General features: G+C 45.2%; 1 protein-coding gene across 1 annotated transcript in view; it reads right to left on the bottom strand.

The window, feature by feature from the left end:
• Window positions 1-8,837: 8,837 nt before the first annotated feature.
• Window positions 8,838-17,849, bottom strand: part of LOC147012477 (type-1 angiotensin II receptor A-like) — a 33,425-nt gene continuing 24,413 nt past the window's right edge. The window contains exon 4 of the mRNA XM_085856762.1: window positions 8,838-17,726. Coding sequence (XP_085712888.1) covers window positions 17,219-17,726 — 508 coding nt within the window. The 3' untranslated portion in view covers window positions 8,838-17,218. The remainder of the gene's footprint in view (window positions 17,727-17,849) is intronic.

Genomic DNA, 17,849 nt, shown 5'->3' with positions numbered 1-17,849 from the left:
TTACAAAGGTGTCTCGTTTACAAAGGTGTCTCGTTTACAAAGGTGTCTCGTTTTTAAAGGTGTCTCGTTTACAATGGTGTCTCGTTTACAAAGGTGTCTCGTTTACAATGGTGTCTCGTTTACAAAGGTGTCTCGTTTACAAAGGTGCCTGATCGTTCACAAAGGTGTCTCGTTTACAAAGGTGTCTCGTTTACAAAGGTGTCTCGTTTTTAATGGTGTCTCGTTTACAAAGGTGTCTCGTTTACAAAGGTGTCTCGTTTACAAAGGTGTCTCGTTTACAAAGGTTCCTCGTTCACAAAGATGTCTCGTTCTCAATGGTGTCTCGTTTTCAAAGGTGTCTCGTTTACAAAGGTGTCTCGTTTCCAAAGGTGTCTCGTTTACAAAGGTGTCTCGTTTACAAAGGTGTCTCGTTTACAATGGTGTCTCATTTACAAAGGTGTTTCGTTTACAAAGATGTCTCGTTTACAATGGTGTCTCGTTTTCAAAGGTGTCTCGATTACAAAGGTGTTTCGTTTACAAAGATGTCATCGTTTACAATGGTGTCTCGTTTTCAAAGGTGTCTCGATTACAAAGGTGTTTCGTTTACAAAGATGTCATCGTTTACAATGGTGTCTCGTTCACAAAGACGTCTCGATTACAAAGGTGTCTCGTTCACAAAGATGTCTCGATTACAAAGGTGTCCCATTGACAGGCCCATTGAATATACTGAGTGGAAACACCGCCACGTGCCCCTCTTGCCCCCCCTTGCCCACATCACAGCTTGGACCTCAACTGGAACACTGTTTTTGATGTGGTGAAGAAGGTGAGTCAGCTTGTCCCCCATTCCTGGCATCGTGTCCTCTGGTCCTTCTCTTCCTCCGTGTCTGCCGTTGCCGACCTCAGAACGACCGACCATTCCTTGAATCCTCGGTCACGTCGAGCCTGCGATTATGAACACTTGAACACCTGAGGAACTTGGACCTCGTGTTGTTCCACCAACTCAGGACAACCGAGCGAGCTGCCGCACGAGCTTGTCTCATCTCGCACTCACGGGTCCATCGCTGGGTTTCTCGTCTCATCCCTGTTGACCAAGTTCTTATTACAAGCCAACCACCTCAACCGGTGAGCCAATGACAGGCTTTTTTTTGACGAAGACCTTATTTACCACACTCCTCGCCAACCAACATCCGGATATCGATAAATGTACGACACAAACACGTTGCTAAGCAACCTGTACAGAGAGAGTCTCACTGATGTACCAATAAGATTGAAATGAGATCCGTGAACCACTAAACGTGACACCAACTCGAAAAGCTACCACTGTAGTCTATACTGAGGCTCTTGGCACATCCAAGATGAGAGTGAGTGCCAGCATCACGTGGTTCCTCCATAATCACAGATCACACCAAGCAAATGGGACTCTCTCTGAGTGGATCACGTTCAACGACTCGACCATCAAGAAATCTTGCCGAAGATCCAAAGTTGCTGGTTCCGTATGTTCTTGACGAGGAACCAACAACGGTGGAGCTCGTTCGTGCGATCGGGGCACTTTTATCTGCTTCTGATGCAGGAAAAGATCACATTCCTCCTGAGCTTCTGAAACTCGGCCGTCCTGCAGTTGTAGCTGAGCTGGTCAAAGTCTTGACTGCTTGCAAGCATGAGGGATGTGTCCCACGATATTTTGAGGATGCTGCATGCTCCCCCTGTAAAAAACAAGGATGACCGCGCTACACTTGTGACCATTGGGGTGGCTCCTCAATGTGACACGGATGGCCGTTTGGATGATACACAACAACTGGCAGATGGTCCTCAGGCAGTTGCAAAGTCAAAGTTGTGATTTAAAGATCTCCACAAAGGCAACCCATCTGTGTGTGTGTGTGTGTGTGTGTGTGTGTGTGTGTGTGTGTGTGTGTGTGTGTGTGTGTGTGTGTCTCCATAACTCAAAAAACAATGAAACCTAGCGTCCCAAAACTTTGCATGCACACCGAGCTGTTAGTCAGGTAGTGCCTTGGCGTCATCCAGTCCACCTGCTGAAAATGTTGTGAAATGTTTTTTTTTTTTTTGCATGAGATCACATTGTTTCACATTTTTGTGTGATCTGCTTTCATCATTTTCTGATCTGCTCTGATGTGCTCCCTCTCTCTCTCCTCTCTCTCTCCCCTCTCTATCTCTCTCAACCCTGTTCTCCCCTCACCCTCCCCCACTCTCTCTCAACCCCATTGTCCTTCCCCTCTCTACCCCTCCTCTCTCTCCTCCTCTCTGTTCACCTCTCTCTCCCCTTCCTCTCTGTTCTCCCCTCTCTCCCCCCTCCTCTCTCTCCCCCTATATCCCTCTCCAACCCCCCACCCAGTATTCCCGTCAACGAAGTGATGGGTGGTATTTGCTGGTATGTAATATTGTTGCAGGCCGGGTATCGGCGACGAGCATGACCGCTAGATGGAGCAGTGGAGTCGGCTCCACCGAACACGCAGAATTTATAGGTCGTCACCCCAGACAACTCCGAAGCCGACGGCTACCTTATCGAACCGAAGTTCGCCAATAGGTCGACCACGTGGGGTAGGGTCGATTGCCAATTTCAATTTACCTAAATACCCATGTCGTCCAAACTACCGGAGAATTCACCCTCGACGGCGCTCGTACGGAACGAGCCGCAAGCGTGCTCGAACCGTGTGCAACCTGAGCGGATGATCACCGAGATCCGTCGGTTCAAATGTCCCCTTACGGCCGCAACAACGGCCTGGCTAATTCTCCAGCATGCACCGTGTTAAACCAATAAAAGAAACACAAACACGAACTGATACATTTAACACAGGGGTTTATTTATAATGGGGCGGGGGGGGGCACACAAGAAGCAGAGTTATCCGGATAATAGAGAAGTACGTATGTACAGCCAAGAGCACTTATACAATTCCTACTAACTGGACTGGCGCCACACACACACACACACACACACACACACACACACACACACACACACACACACACACACACACACACACACACACACACACACACACACACACACACACACACACACACACACAATAAATTGTGGCCACAGCCTTTATTGAGGCCTCCAGCTCGGAGGGAAAGGCGAGCTGAAGACCACAGCCTGCCTTGGACCTGTCCACCTCGTGTGGTCTGCGAGCTGATTCGAACCAGACACCAGCGAGCCGCGATCAGCTTCCCGAGCTCCGCTCAGCGCTCGTGCCGACAACCAAAACTCTTCTCTGTATCCTTCAGAGACGGCGCGCACCTCTTCCAGTTCTTGTCCCGGCAGGATATCCCAAGCTCTCGACCTTTCGCTGTCCGAACGCACTGCACCCTTATTCACCCTGTCTGGGGGGGGGGGGGCTCCGCCCGCCCTCTCTCCCTCACTGGATGGTTTTGGCGCGCACAATCGCTCATCGCCTTGTCAATGGCCAAAATGAGCGGCAAGTGCGTCGATTGGCCCGGGGGCATGGTGACGTCACACGGACCGCCTTCCTCACCGTGGCGAGGCTCCTCCTTGAACTCCGCCCACCAAACAGGCAGAGCAACATTATTCTGCGTGGGCTCTGCCCACGTACGTGCTGACACGCACGTAGGCAATGGCGTCGGCCAGAGCGAGGTGAAGGTGATGCTGGCGTTGTCGTAGTTATGGGGGTGTAAGAATGAAAGAAAACCCCGAGTATCAAAGTAACTCACAGTGCATTTACATTTATTCACCCATTAGACGAGGAAAAGGGAGCTATCTATCCACATTCACTTATCGAAATAACTGAGCTTTTGGACCTGAATGTTGTGTGCTCATGGCTTCCAGATTCGCAACAAGATATGAAGCTCTTTCTGACCACTGATGACCAATATCAACAGGTTGGAGGGGCAGCATTTGATAGTGTGATGCCAAACCAATAACTTGGCCCAAAATGTCAGCAAGACAAAATAACTCATTGTTCACTTTCGGAGGAATAAGACAGGCCATGCTCCTATCACGGGCGGTGGGGCAGCTGTGGAGGTTGTGGACAGCTTCAGATATCCAGGCGTTCAAATATCCGGTGCGACGACACTGTCCCATTACACCGGAACCATTAAAACAAAAGCACAACAACGCCTCTACTTTCTCAGAGGGGTGAGGAAACGTGGACTGGAAACTTCCACACTGGTGAACTTCTATCGCTGCACCATTGAAAGCATACTGACGAGCTGCATCACAGCCTGCTCTGGCCATTCCACTGTGCAAGACCGCATGGCCATACAAAGCTAGGACTGCACAACAAATCACAGCCACAGATGTTTCATCCATTCAGGATATCTTAATGAACCGCCACCACAGAAAGACCCTGTGTGCTATACAAGACCCCACTTATCCTGCACATGGACTGATGTCACCTCTGACATCAGGGTAGTGGTACTGTGGCTTCCGGAGTAAAACCACCAGGTTTAGGGACAGTATTTTTTCTCCAAGGCTGTCCGCATCCTAAATAACCACGGAATTGGATGATGCTGATGCTCTGTTACATGTAAATTGTAAAATGTTGTAAATTTATCAATACTGTTGTAAATTTTATATGCTGTTGTTTGTTATAAATATTGATGTGTCGATAGATGGATGTATAGAGTGAGAAGGCTGTTTGTGAAGAATTTCATTGTTTCTTAACATTCCACTATAAATCGATGAGGTGTGTGTGTGTGTGTGTGTGTGTGTGTGTGTGTGTGTGTGTGTGTGTGTGTGTGTGTGTGTGTGTGTGTGTGTGTGTGTGTGTGTGTGTGTGTGTGTGTGTGTGTGTGTGTGTGTTCATAAAGCATAACATATTCTTTCTGCTAACTCCCCTACGCCCACCCCTCTCTCTCTCTTTGTCCCATCCTCACACTGCCTCCTCCCCAATTCAGTGCAGCACCCTCCTCCCACCTCTCTCACTCTCCCATTCTCTCTCTCTCTCTCTCTCTCTCTCTCTCTCTCTCTCTCTCTCTCTCTCTCTCTCTCTCTCTCTCTCTCTCTCTCTCTCTCTCTCTCTCTCTCTCTCTCTCTCTCTCTCTCTCTCTCTCTATCTATCTCTCTCTCTATCTCTCTCTCTATCTCTCTCTCTCTCTCATCTCTCTATCTCTCTCTATCTCTCTATCTCTCTCTATCTCTCTCTATCTCTCTCTATCTCTGTCTCTGTCTCTCTTTGGACATATCCGGACGGTGGTTATGTGTGGACAGTGGCTATCTCCATACGTGTCTGCCCTGTGGTTATGTCCGGGTGGTGTTTGTCTCCAGACGTGTCTGGACGGTATTTATTTCCAGATGTGTCCTGGCAGTGTTTATCTCCGGATGTGTCCAGATGGTGTTTATCTCCGGAAGTGTCCAGACAGTGGTTATGTGTGGATAGTGGCTATCTCCATATGTGTCTGCACAGTAGTTATGTGTGGACAGTCGCTATCTCCATACGTGTCTGCACAGTGGTTATGTCCGGAGGTGTTTGTCTCCATACGTGTCCGGATGGTATTTATCTCCGGATGTGTCCGGACGGGAGTTTGTCTCCAGACAGTGTTTATTTCCAGACATGTCCTGGTGGTGTTTGTCTCTGTGTCGTGTTTATAGTAGAAAATGGATTTCAGACATTGTTTTGTTTCCATCTTCGTTGTTATTCTATACAGAATAATTTTGATGAGACTATGAATCGCAATTAACGCTCCACCGCACATCTACCTTCCCTTCCTCTCACCTAACACTGTCTTCCCTTTCCCCCACCCCTCCTCACTCTCCCTCCATCTTCGCTCCCTCACCCCTTAACTTCCTTCAATAAAAGTGTTGCTTCATAAGGATGAAGATTACCACACTGTGGTTGCAGGCATGGAATAGCACCGATACAACGATTATACCAGAACACTGGTACTTATTTCACTGATCTCGGAAGGATGACAGGATTCAGTGGTCAACGGGGCTTGAACTCAGGACCCGAAGATCCCAAGTCAGCCACCCTAACCACTAAGCCAACACTTCCCTCCTCTCTCTTTCCGTCTCCACGTCCTCACCCTCCCGCACCCCTCCCTCTTACTCTTTTCGTCAGCGAAGTGACTGGTGGTATTTGCTTGTGCTAAATAGAAAGGGGGCGGAAAGGTTTACAGTGGGAATTGAGGAAGGAATTCAGGCTTTTTTAGGTCAGCGGAGGGTGGGGAAGCTATTAAGGAAGGAACGGAAGAAGTAATTGGGATGAGTAAGGCCAGGCAAGAAAATATAATTTCAGGAAGGGAAAAGTTAAACATATTCTATACCAATTCCAGAAGTTTAAATAATAAGATGGAAGAGCTTGAAGCCAAAGTAGATCGCGATGAGTACAATAGAGTTACAGTGAGTGAGACCTAGTTTAAGGAGGAAAGTAACTGGAGGACAGGATTAGAAGGCTACAAGGTGTATCGGTATGATAGGAAGGAGAGAATAGGAGGAGGAGGAGTAGAAATCTGGGTAAAGGACAGCATTGCATCAAGAGAAAGGGTGACATTAAGGAAGGATTAAATGTTGAGGATTCTGTATGGGTAGAGATTAGAGATTGTAAAAACAGTAAGATACTGGTAGGATCTGTTTAAAGGGCTCCAGGTGAGAAGGAAGAGGAGGAAGGAGGAATACATGAAGAATTAAAAATGGCATGTGGTAAGGGAATAGTATTGATTATGGGGAATTTTAACTTGTCAGGGATATATTGGGTCCAGGAACAGGGAAGGGGAAGAGCGGATGAGGATTTCCTAGTTTTATTCCAGAATTGCTTTTTAACCCAGTTTGTAGATAAGCCCACGAGGGGGAGTGTAGTGTTGGACCTCCTTTAAGTAACGATCCCAATTTGTTGGAGGAGGTGGAGGTTGTGGAGCATTTAGGAGCAAGTGACCATAACATTGTGTGTGCAAAGATTCTGTTGAGGGTTGGAGTTCAGGATAGTAGGGTAAGGCGATTAGATTTCAGGAAGGCAAACTTTGAGGGTATGAGGAGAGAATTGGGAGATGTAGATTGGGAGACTCTAACAACAGGACAATCAGCATCAGAGAAATGGGAAACCTTCAAGGACCAAATGTGTAGAGTGCAGAGTAAGTACATTCCAATGATGTGTAAAGCTAGAAGTAGAAAGAGACCAGGGTGGTTGAGTAGTGAGATAAGGAACGCGATTAAGGAGAAACAGAAAGCAATGATTACGTACCAGCAAATACCACCCATCGCTTCGCTGACGGGAATACTGAGAGGGTGGAAAAAATTAGGGGGGAGAGTGAGGAGGCGTCGGGGAAGAGAAGACAGTGTGAAGTGAGAGGAAGGGAAGGCAGATGTGCGGTGGAACATTAATTGTGATTCATAGTTTCATCAAAATTATTCTGCATCGAATAATAATGAAGATGGAAACAAAATAATGTCTGAAATCCATTTTCTACCGGTCATACTATAAGTTCCACCCAGAGACAAACACCGCCCTTAAATGTCCGGAGATAAACACCGCCCGGAGAAAAGCCGTCTGGCGACAAACACTGCCCGGACACGTCCAGAGACAAACTCCCATCCAGCCAAGAGGGGAGGGGAGGGAGGAGGGGTGGTGGAGGTAACAGGGGTGGGAGAATGAGGAGGAGGAGTAGCAGGAGGAGTGAGAAATGGGGGGAAGGAGGGGAGTCAAAGATAATGTTATGTTATGCTTTACATACACACACACACACACACACACACACAAACACACACACACACACACACACACACACACACACACACACACACACACACACACGTCCAGGTATTTACATCATAGATGCATCCCTGGAAAACATCATTCAAATGGAACTTCAAAATCCCATTGAGTTTTTCAAAAGTATTAAAGAGGAAATGCATTCCTGACAGAAAAGAAAATGGAGTGGAAGTTTTTTCCAAAGTTGCTTCACTCACCCTAATAGTGTCATTATGTTAATCCTTCATTCGATCTTTAATTTCATTTATTTTGCCCTACTAACTCCAGAGATTCCTCACAGAGAACCCAGGCGCAGCAAGCTGCCTTTGTGTCGATCCCGCTGGTTCATTGTTTTTCTTGCACTGAATGAAGTTATTTCTGTTGTACTCAATGAAACCAGTTCAATGAAGCTGGTTAATTTTGGCACATTCCTAAATTTTTTGTCCACTCAATATAATTCTCCAAACAGTGGAAAAAGATAAGTCTTATGCTTTGGAAACCACATTTTCTTGTGTATGTATATGGAGCAGGATGGAACATAGCCTTGCTTGCTTAAAGTAAATAGCTATATCGGCTACCAATTGCCGTCGATAAAACCATGCACCCAGAAATGCCAAAGCAATGTCCGAATTGGACAAATGAACACTTTTTCTTTTTCTTTTTTAGCGTCGGAACTCCTTTTAGGTTCGATTTTGGAGCTTAAATTTTGTAATTCGGCTTAGTTTAAAAGATGTTCGAAGTTATCACTTTTGCGTAAATGAAATAAAGCCACGGTCGCTGGCGTCTCTGGGCGTTTATAAGCATTGCAATGAACCCAGCAATTCGGAGGTATGATGAACAGGATTCAATAGGAATTCGATAATATGAGTGAGGAAAGTGAAAAAAAAAAAACTTTATCGTTGAGAAATCGTTGCGACCTGTTCCAAGTAAAAGCATGGTTGAGCAGGCCAAAAAACATGGCGGCTTCAGATCCCAGAGAGCAAGGTGGCCGAGGATCGCGCCTGATGAAGGATATAATTAAATAAGGCCGTTAATTATGTTCGAAAGGAATGTTTTAATTAACCCAAACACCCAATGTTCACTCTTGCACTTCCTTGGAGTTTTCTTATTGTGCATTCAAAGTCTCAGGCTGCTATGGTTTATGGTTTTGGAGTTATGGAGGAAACACACACACACACACACACACACACACACACACACACACACACACACACACACACACACACACACACACACACACACACACACACACACACACACACACACACACACACACACACACACACAGCCATGTATTAGTATACAAAATAGCAAGGCTTTCTTTAAGTATATCAGGGGGAAAGAACAGGTTTGGACGAGTGTGGGCCCATTGAGGAAGAGCACCGGGAGAGTGGTTAGTGATGAAAGCAAGATGGCAGGCTTATTAAACAGGTATTTTACTTCAACTTTTACACAAGAACAGTCAGGAGAATTGCCAGTAGCTGAGAGTATCCATCGAGGAGGTGAGGAAGGGCTTTTGCAGAAGATCCAGGTTGGAGTGAAGGAAGTAAAGAAACAGCTAGGTAATCTCAGAGGAGATAAGGCTCCAGGTCCAGATAATATGAACCCGAGAGTATTGAGGGAGGTGGCTGAGCAGGAAAGCTAGATGTTAACGGATATTTTCAATCGTTCCCTGGAGTCAGGACAGGTACCAGAGGATTGGAGAGTAGTAAATGTAACACCATTATTTAAGAAAGGATCCAGAGAAGAATTGGGAAACTATAAACCTGTTAGTTTGACTTCAGTTGTGGGGAAGTTGATAGAGACATTAATTAAGGACCAGATGAGGAACCATTTAAACAAATACAAACTAATTAAAGGTAGTTAGCATTGGTTTACCAAAGGTGGTTACTGTTTGACAAATGTTTTAGAGTTTGATGAAGCAGTTTCTGATTGGGTGGATGAGGGAAAGGCAGTGGACATACTGTTGTATATCTAGACTTTAAGAAGGCATTTGATAAGGTACCACATCGGAGGTTGTTAGCCAAAGTGAGGGCTTGTGGAGTGGCTGGTCAGGTCGCTAAGTAGATTGTAAACTGGTTTAGTGATAGGAAGCAAAGAGTGGCTGTGAGTGGGAGGATGTCTTGCTTGGAGGATGTAAGTAGCGGGGTACCTCAGGGATCAGTACTCGGACCGTTACTATTCATTATTTACATCAATGATTTTTGTAGTGGGGTGAAGAGTAAGCTTTCCAAATTTGTAGATGACACAAAGCTTGGAGGTAAGTAAGGTGGATAGCAGAGGGGGTGGTGATCAGATTCAGGAAAGTATTGATACTTGTACAGATTGGGAAAAATATTGGCAGATGTAATTTAACCTGAACAAGTGTAATGTGTTGGGGATGGGAAAGAACAATGAAAATAGAGATTACGGGATGTAAGAGGTAATTTTGGAGCGTGTCACACAGAAGGATCTGGGGGTGGTAATAGATACGGGAGGTAGGCACAGTGTCAGGCAGCTACAGGTAAAGCAAAGAGGGTTTTAGGTTTTATTCGGAGGGGGATCAATTATAAACCAAAAGAGGTGTTAACATTGTACAGGAATTTAGTGAGGTCACATCTAGAATATTGTGTGCAGTTTTGGTCACAACTCAGGAAGGACATAGATGCCAGAGAGAGGGTTCAGCGCAAGAGAACTAGATCGATTCCGGGCCTATCTAGACTTAGCTATGAGGAGCGGCTGAAGGAGACAGAGCTTTATACACGAGAAAGGAGGCGGTTACGAGGAGATATGATAGAGATGTTTAAGATAATGAAAGGTAGAGATAAAATTAGTGAAGATGAATTATTCAACAGATGAGACAGTGATAGGACCAGAGGCCATAACCTGAGAGTAAAGAAGAGGAGAGTTAAGATGGTAGTAAGATAGGGAACTTTCACTCCGAGAGGAGTTAATACATGGAATGGTCTCCCTGGAAAGGTAGTGGAGATAGAGAGATCGAGAGGTATACGGATGTTTTCCGCACTTTTAGGTAGTTTGAGCATTGATGGGTGATTGTGTACATGTATATGGAATGCTGTTGGTGGTGGTCTCATCAAGGGGTGTTGTGTGGTTGATGTTGTGTGGTTGATGTTGTGTGTTTTTTTTTTTACCCAAGATAATCTACGCCCATGCCACCTTCCCTGGAAAAAAATTAAATACAAAAACTGCAAAAAAGAAAAAAAACCCCCACTTAATAAAAAAAGAAAAAAAAAAAGTTGCATTTTCTTATTTTGATCTGCTGTTGATAAATGCTTGCGGTGTTGATGTGGCGCAGGCATGATGGGCTGAATGGCGTCCACCTGTGTCTGATTTCCTTGTGTGCATTCTTGTGTTATGGTGGTAGTGATGTGACTTGAAATGCCCATTCACATTTCTCATCACTTGGGACAGGTAGGCTCAATTTTTCTTGTGACTATGTGTACCGGTGGGGCATGCTCCGTATATCCTCGATTTCTGAGTTGGTGTAACCTTCATGTTGTGATGGATAAGAGGCCATTTTAATAGTTTATAATTGTTGAAATATGACACGTATAAACACCAAATATAACAAACAGCTCGACGTTGCCTTGAGAAGACTTTATAAAAGGTAGAGCACATTGCGTGTGACATGCACATGTTGACCATTCATTCACAGCCGATCTGACTAAGAGCGTTCAACGGGAATTTCAGGCCGCAGCAGTGCCAATTGGCAGCCCATCGGAAAGTCCCAGGATTTCAGGAAGGAATTGGTGCCATTGTGTAAAACTTTGGCTTCCTTTCAACCTCACATCCTTCAAGCATGTACAAGTTCCTCAACACTGGCACAGGTTACTGTCTCAACAACGTACTCGTACTCGAACATCACGCTGTGCGCAGAGCATCGCTTCCACTGAAACAGTTTCCTGATAAAAGGGTTAGAATCCTGGACGGGTCACCACTCCAACTCAACATACTCCACTGAGAATGTAGGAATTTGTAATTTGTTCAAGGTGTTGTGATAACTCCCCTGCTCTTCACGAAGGGCGCTGTCCAGCGTCCAGGGCACTGTGGGATCTTCAGCGTCCACCAGTTTGTGCTGGCAGATGGGACACCCAGCTTAGCATCCATCAGAGGGATGATGCACATTGATACCTCGCCATGCATGTGAAACAGCAGGATGGTAGTTTATAGCTGCGTCGAGATTCCAACCCAAGCTGGACAGCTCAGAGGTGAGTGAACAAACACCGAGGTTATCCGACCAGCCCGTGTAAAGTGGCACACGTACTTGAACAAGTGAATAAAAATATTTATATTAAATAAGAAAGCAATGTAGGGATGACAAACTACAGTGGAAGAAAGATTTTAAACAAGACAGCGAAGATCACTGGTTTTGAGAGTAGTTAACAGTATTTCCGTCACATAACAATCCCGACATCACTGCCTCCAGACTAATGTCTAGCTAAGAGTATAAGATGCTTCTTTATTTAATTTCAGGGAGTTCTTGAAACTTCAGTTGTCTTTCCTACTTAAAATTTTTTTTAGTTAGACTAACCTCTCACAAATGCAGATAATTATAGAATGCCATTATTAGAGATGTGCAGGCAGTTTGTAAGAGTCTCAGTGTGTGGCTACACTACAAGAATAATCAAGTACTATTGTCACCAGTGGAGTGTTTGTGGAAGTTTGAAGCAATAATTGATGAAGTGTAAAGGAGGCAGTGTTGTTGGGATCGTGAGGTGATGACAATACTGTGAGCTACTATCTAAACCAACATCATCCCTAACTTGTTTAAAACCTTTTCCTGCATTTGGAATAAACTCCTACACTCTCTTCAATCCCATTCTTCCCCCCAGGCCTTCAAAACAGCTGTTCACCACCACCACCTCTTATCGTCCCCCATCCAAATCCTCAATCTTTTCTTCCCCCGATAATCCACCCCAAGCTTACCTCCTTCAAATTCCCTGCTTTCCTTCCTGAAAGTCCCTGTAATGTCCATCTTGTATTCCCCATGTTCCCTGCTCCATTCCTCTCACTTCCACCGATCTCCTGATGTCTTTGTTCCCCGCTATTTTGTCCTTCCCACTCCCGCCCCTCTTGATTCATGACCCCCCTTGCCGTGAATTGTGTGTTAGCTCTCACACGAGCCTCGTCAATGTGTATAAAAACAAAAACAAAATCCTTTTTTAGATTGTAGTTTATCATCCCTACATTGCTTTTTTTATTCACTTGTTTCTGTAATTTTTTCTTATAATGTTCAATAACAGAATGGTATGGTACTCGGAGGATACCCAATGTTGGAGCAAAAGTGCCAAGAGATCTTGATCAGCAATGTCAAATACTGCACGTCTTATGTAACCCTGACTGTATCTTGCAGCTCTGTTTCTCAAAGAACTAGATGGTATTCATCGAATACATTGATAGCCGGCACAGTCTTGAGAAGAACTTGGTGCGAGCTTATTTTTTTAAAGGTTTTTTTTTTCTTTGATCCAATATGGCTGCCAGACCACATGACCGATGACGTCATCTTTATCAAACCATATTTCCCATGGGTAGCTGATCAAACTACAGTGATCAGCTACCCATCACTGTAGTTAAATTTTGTATTGATCGGTTAAGCAGTTTCTCCTACGGAGATTTTCAAAGATTTTCCCTTTGATCCAATATGGCTGCCAGACCACGTGACATATGATGGTCATTAAAAAAAAATTATGTTAGGGTTAGGGTTAGGGTTAGTCAAATTTCAAGTCAATCGGATGAAAATTGAGGATTTCAGAAATTTCGGCCTATGTTGACTTTTTGGCTGATGCTGACCTCAAAAGAGTGACCGCGATATTGCATGGTCATGTCACATGTGATAGTTTCAATTTCTTCTGCTGAACGGTTTTTGTTGTACGCTCTCAACAAAATGCAGACACGACGTACGAGGTAGGCCATACATACGTACAACGTATGCCATATGTACGTACGCTAACAATCGCTTAACCCTGCTTTTGGCTTCGCAAGCGCAGAGTAATGAACAATGGAAATTACAAAACATCCACACCAACATCACCATCAACACAATCAAAAACTAGGCTCAAACAGTATCCTGGGCAGCGAACCCCCACCCATCCATGACACAGACCAACTTCTCTCTCGGTCCGATCGTGTTCACCATGCACACCTCTGCTGTGAACACCATCCACAGAAATTACATCCACAAACTCAGACTCGACAACACCGATGACGACACCTGAAACCTCTGCCAGGCCGCCCCACGCACAACAAAACACATGATGGAAGACCACGTGGTCCTGGCTCCACTTTGATAAGAGCACAACATCGTAGATGTGGGGGATTCTCTGGGTCGCTCCTGGGAGATCGATCGGTATCTCCGTGACGCAGGCCTGTTGGAGCAGGACTGACCGGGGCAACACAACAAGAATAACAACATCCATATCATCGTCAATCTCATTATTCCCTGCAGGTATTCAAGACATCTGTTAACCACTATCTCAGATCATTGTCCCCAATCCAAACCATTTTTTTTTCTGCCCTTGTTAACCCCACCCAAATCTCCCCTAACTTTCCAGCTTTTCCTCTTTGGAGTTTCCTTCTCCATGCATGCGCGTTTTGCATCCTGTTGTTGTCTGTTTTGTCCTGATCCGTTTGGTGTGCTCGCACTTTCATGAGCCTCGACTATGTCCACAAAAACAAAAAAAATCCTTTTACATCACGCTCTTTATTTCCTAGTTTTTGAGGGCTGATGTGATGGTCAATAATATCAAAAAAAAGGAGAAAAACTGGTTAAACTAGAAGGCCACTCTTCGATGTCACGACGTCGATAGATATGGCTCCGTCCACATTATTATTGAAGCTTATGCTAAAAAAATATGGCTGCCGAACAACGGTGACAGAAAACATCATAAATTTTTTTCCCCTCATCCAATTTATCCCGAGATGAGCCTCAAAAATGTTCATACTGATTGGATAAAGCTTTTGACTTATGCAATTATTACGTCATAATGAAGCCACCAATGACATCATCAAAAAATTAACTACATTTGTTTCACATGGGAAGTACTTCACATGTGCCAAGTTTAAATTTTTTCCATGGAGCAGTTTCAGAGATACAGAGGTACAAAGTGTTTCCTTTTTTTCAACATGGCTGCCAGGTCAGGTATGGGAGTATGCGTAGCGCAGCTGCATCCACTTTCCGTCGGTACTCCAGGGGCCTCCGTCTAGCCATCCATCCCTCCCCCCCCCCCAGGCAGATGCCGGGCCCATCCCCACGTCCTTGAGATGCCGATCAACCTGCTGCAATCACAAGGCACGTGGTCGGCACTAAGACCTCCACCACTCATGAGACTCCCCCGCTGAGAGAATCTGGTGAGCAGGATCAGAGTCAGGAAAACGAGCCACATGTCCACACAGCCGCAGCTGATGCTCACAGACAATGCAGGTACCAAATGTCATTTGAGTCTCTCTCAGCAACCGCTCGTTGGACACAAAGTCCGAACAGCGATAGCCAAGGATTCTCCGAAGAGACCTGGTACCAAAGGAATGAAGTTTCCGTCTCAGATCCTTGGTCAGAGTCCAAGTCTCACATCAATAGAGTAAGAATGGAAGCACCAAGGACCTGAAGACTCGGACTTTCGTCCTCCCGCACAGGTACCGGCAGCGCCACACCCCATGATCCAGTGAATCCATGACTCCCCAGGCCAGACCCAGATGTCTGTTGACCTCTGACTCACAGCCAGCAGAGACATGAATATCACTGCCAAGGTAAGTGAATCTCTCCACAACCTCAACCTCCTCACCACAAACAGGCACAGACAGGACAGCAGCATCCAAGATATCATTGAGAGCCTGGATCTTAGTTTTGACCCAGGAAACCTGTAATCCCAGTGGCTCCGACTCCTCATTCAGCACCTTGAGGGCCCCCAAAAGGATATCCAGAGTCTCCACAAAGATGACTACATCATCTGCAAAATCAAGGTCAGAGATCTTGACATTCCCAAACGATGCACCGCAGCTTGATCTCTCCGACATCCTCCCCAGAATCCTGTCCATACAAGTGCTGAAAATTGTGGGGGCCAGTACACACTCCCTGATGAACTGCAGTAACAACTGGAAATAAATCAGAAATGGTACCACCACATCTCACACCACTCTCAGTACCAGAGTAGAGTTCAGACATCAGATCGATCAGTTTTGGTGGCACCCCACGAAGACCAAGAATCCTCCAGAGGGCATCCTGATTTACTGGAGCAAACGCTTTACAGAGATCAACATAGGCTGGGAGCAGCCCCTACCGAAACTCTCGTCTGCGTTCGGTGAGGACCCGAAAAGTAAGGATACGGTCAATCGTTGACCTCTTTGGTGTAAAGCACACCATGGCTGCCACACCAAGTGACATATGACGTCAAACTTGTTAAAAATTCTACATGAGCAGTCATACCTATGGTGAAAGTTTCATGTCAATCAGATAAGTGGTTGCAGAGAAAATTAGAATGGACGGACAATCCGAAAACATAATACCATCATCGACTTTGTCAGCGGAGACATAAAATAAAAAAGCTGCAAAAAATGGCAAAACTAAGTTAACATTTGTTTCCTGTTTCCTGAAGCTCTTTGAGAAGGGAAAGATTCCCAACATGTTTATTCAGAAATGTGAACTCGAAGTGAAGACAAAAAGATCTATTTGCAAAAAATGACCATTCAATGCACAATGGATTACATCAGGCCCTGAACTACTTACTAGTCTAATTCACAAACCAAATAAGTTGTCCTTACGCGATCACCAAGGATCTCAATCACACACACACACACACACACACACACACACACACACACACACACACACACACACACACACACACACACACACACACACACACACACACACACACCACTTAACATTTCTAACCAGAATGAATAAAAAGAAATGCTTAGCGATGGCATCGGTATTGCGACACATCCAGAAAAACAAAAAAAAAAGTTCTTCAAAACTTCACCAAGGGTAAGTTCATTGGGAATAAAGTTCATATTGTTCTTTGTTCATATGTAGCACAAGGCTGCGGGGTAGCATCATTAGCTAAGTATGCGGCTGTAACACTGATTCAATGCCCCCTGTAGGTTCAATATAGAGTAGCATGGTCCATGTATGAGTAGTTCACCAACCTTGATGTAATAAGTAGGGACACGTTAGCTTAAAGAATGTTTTGTTTGCATGTGCACCATACAGGGGGTGGTGCATGGTAATAATTAGATAAGGGATCATGGTTAAGGAAATTGTATGTATAAATCCCGATGTAAACCTTTACCGAGGGCATCGGGAGACTTGGAAAGAGAGGAAGAGGGGGGCAGAGCTGTGAACACCCCCAGGGGCGGAGTGATGGACATATAAATGAACCGAATATACAATGAACCAGTGACATTATGGTATCTCTAATCCACGCACACTTTATACTCGACTCCTTTGTCCTTCAAAATTCTCACAACTCTGTGAAGCACATTTTGAAATTTTGCTTCGAAATGAAAAACCCTTTTATTAATAAATTCCCTGATTGAATGCACTGCATGAAAACTTTCGTGAATGGATTCTCTGCCAGATATAATCAATTGTCTGTCTCGACGATGGTAGTCGTTGCAGATGTCATGCTCTGTGCTTCTTGTTTCTCGCTGGAGAGAGCCGCGTCTGCCGCTTTGCCGAGCATCGATATACGGCCGGCTTTGCGACGGAACGTACGCAGAATGTACGCATACAGTGGAGGGTTCATGCAGGCATTCAGGCAGGCCAGTGAAGTCACCACGGGTTTCGCATCCATTAGTCGCAAATTGGATAAATTCATGAAGGAAGCGAGCTCCAGAGCATCGACAATGTAGTACGGCGTCCAGGTGATGAAGTACGCAAGTACGGCTGCAACGATGAGGGTCGTGGTACGACGGTTGCGTTGCGCTCGTCCCTGGGGCATGGCTGTCATGGCATTTACTGCACGAACTTGGATGAAGATGAGTGTGTAGCATGTCAAAATAATGATGGAAGGAATCAGGAATGCGATGACGAGTTTGATAAGAGTCCAACAAATGATTGCTCTGCGAAACTCAACCTGATCGTATGAGTACCTGTGCAGGTATAAGGGTAAGAAACAAGGGTGGAGTGTTTAGGTATGCCAGATTCTTCTTAACATACCATACATTCTCATTAACCCTTTATCAGGCTTAGATATTCCTAAAATTATGCGAGCT

This window comes from Eptatretus burgeri, chromosome 15, assembly GCF_056783735.1.
Source record: "Eptatretus burgeri isolate ZD-2024b chromosome 15, Ebu_testis_v1, whole genome shotgun sequence".
Taxonomy (NCBI): domain Eukaryota; kingdom Metazoa; phylum Chordata; class Myxini; order Myxiniformes; family Myxinidae; genus Eptatretus; species Eptatretus burgeri.
This window is presented reverse-complemented; position numbering and strand designations above follow the sequence as displayed.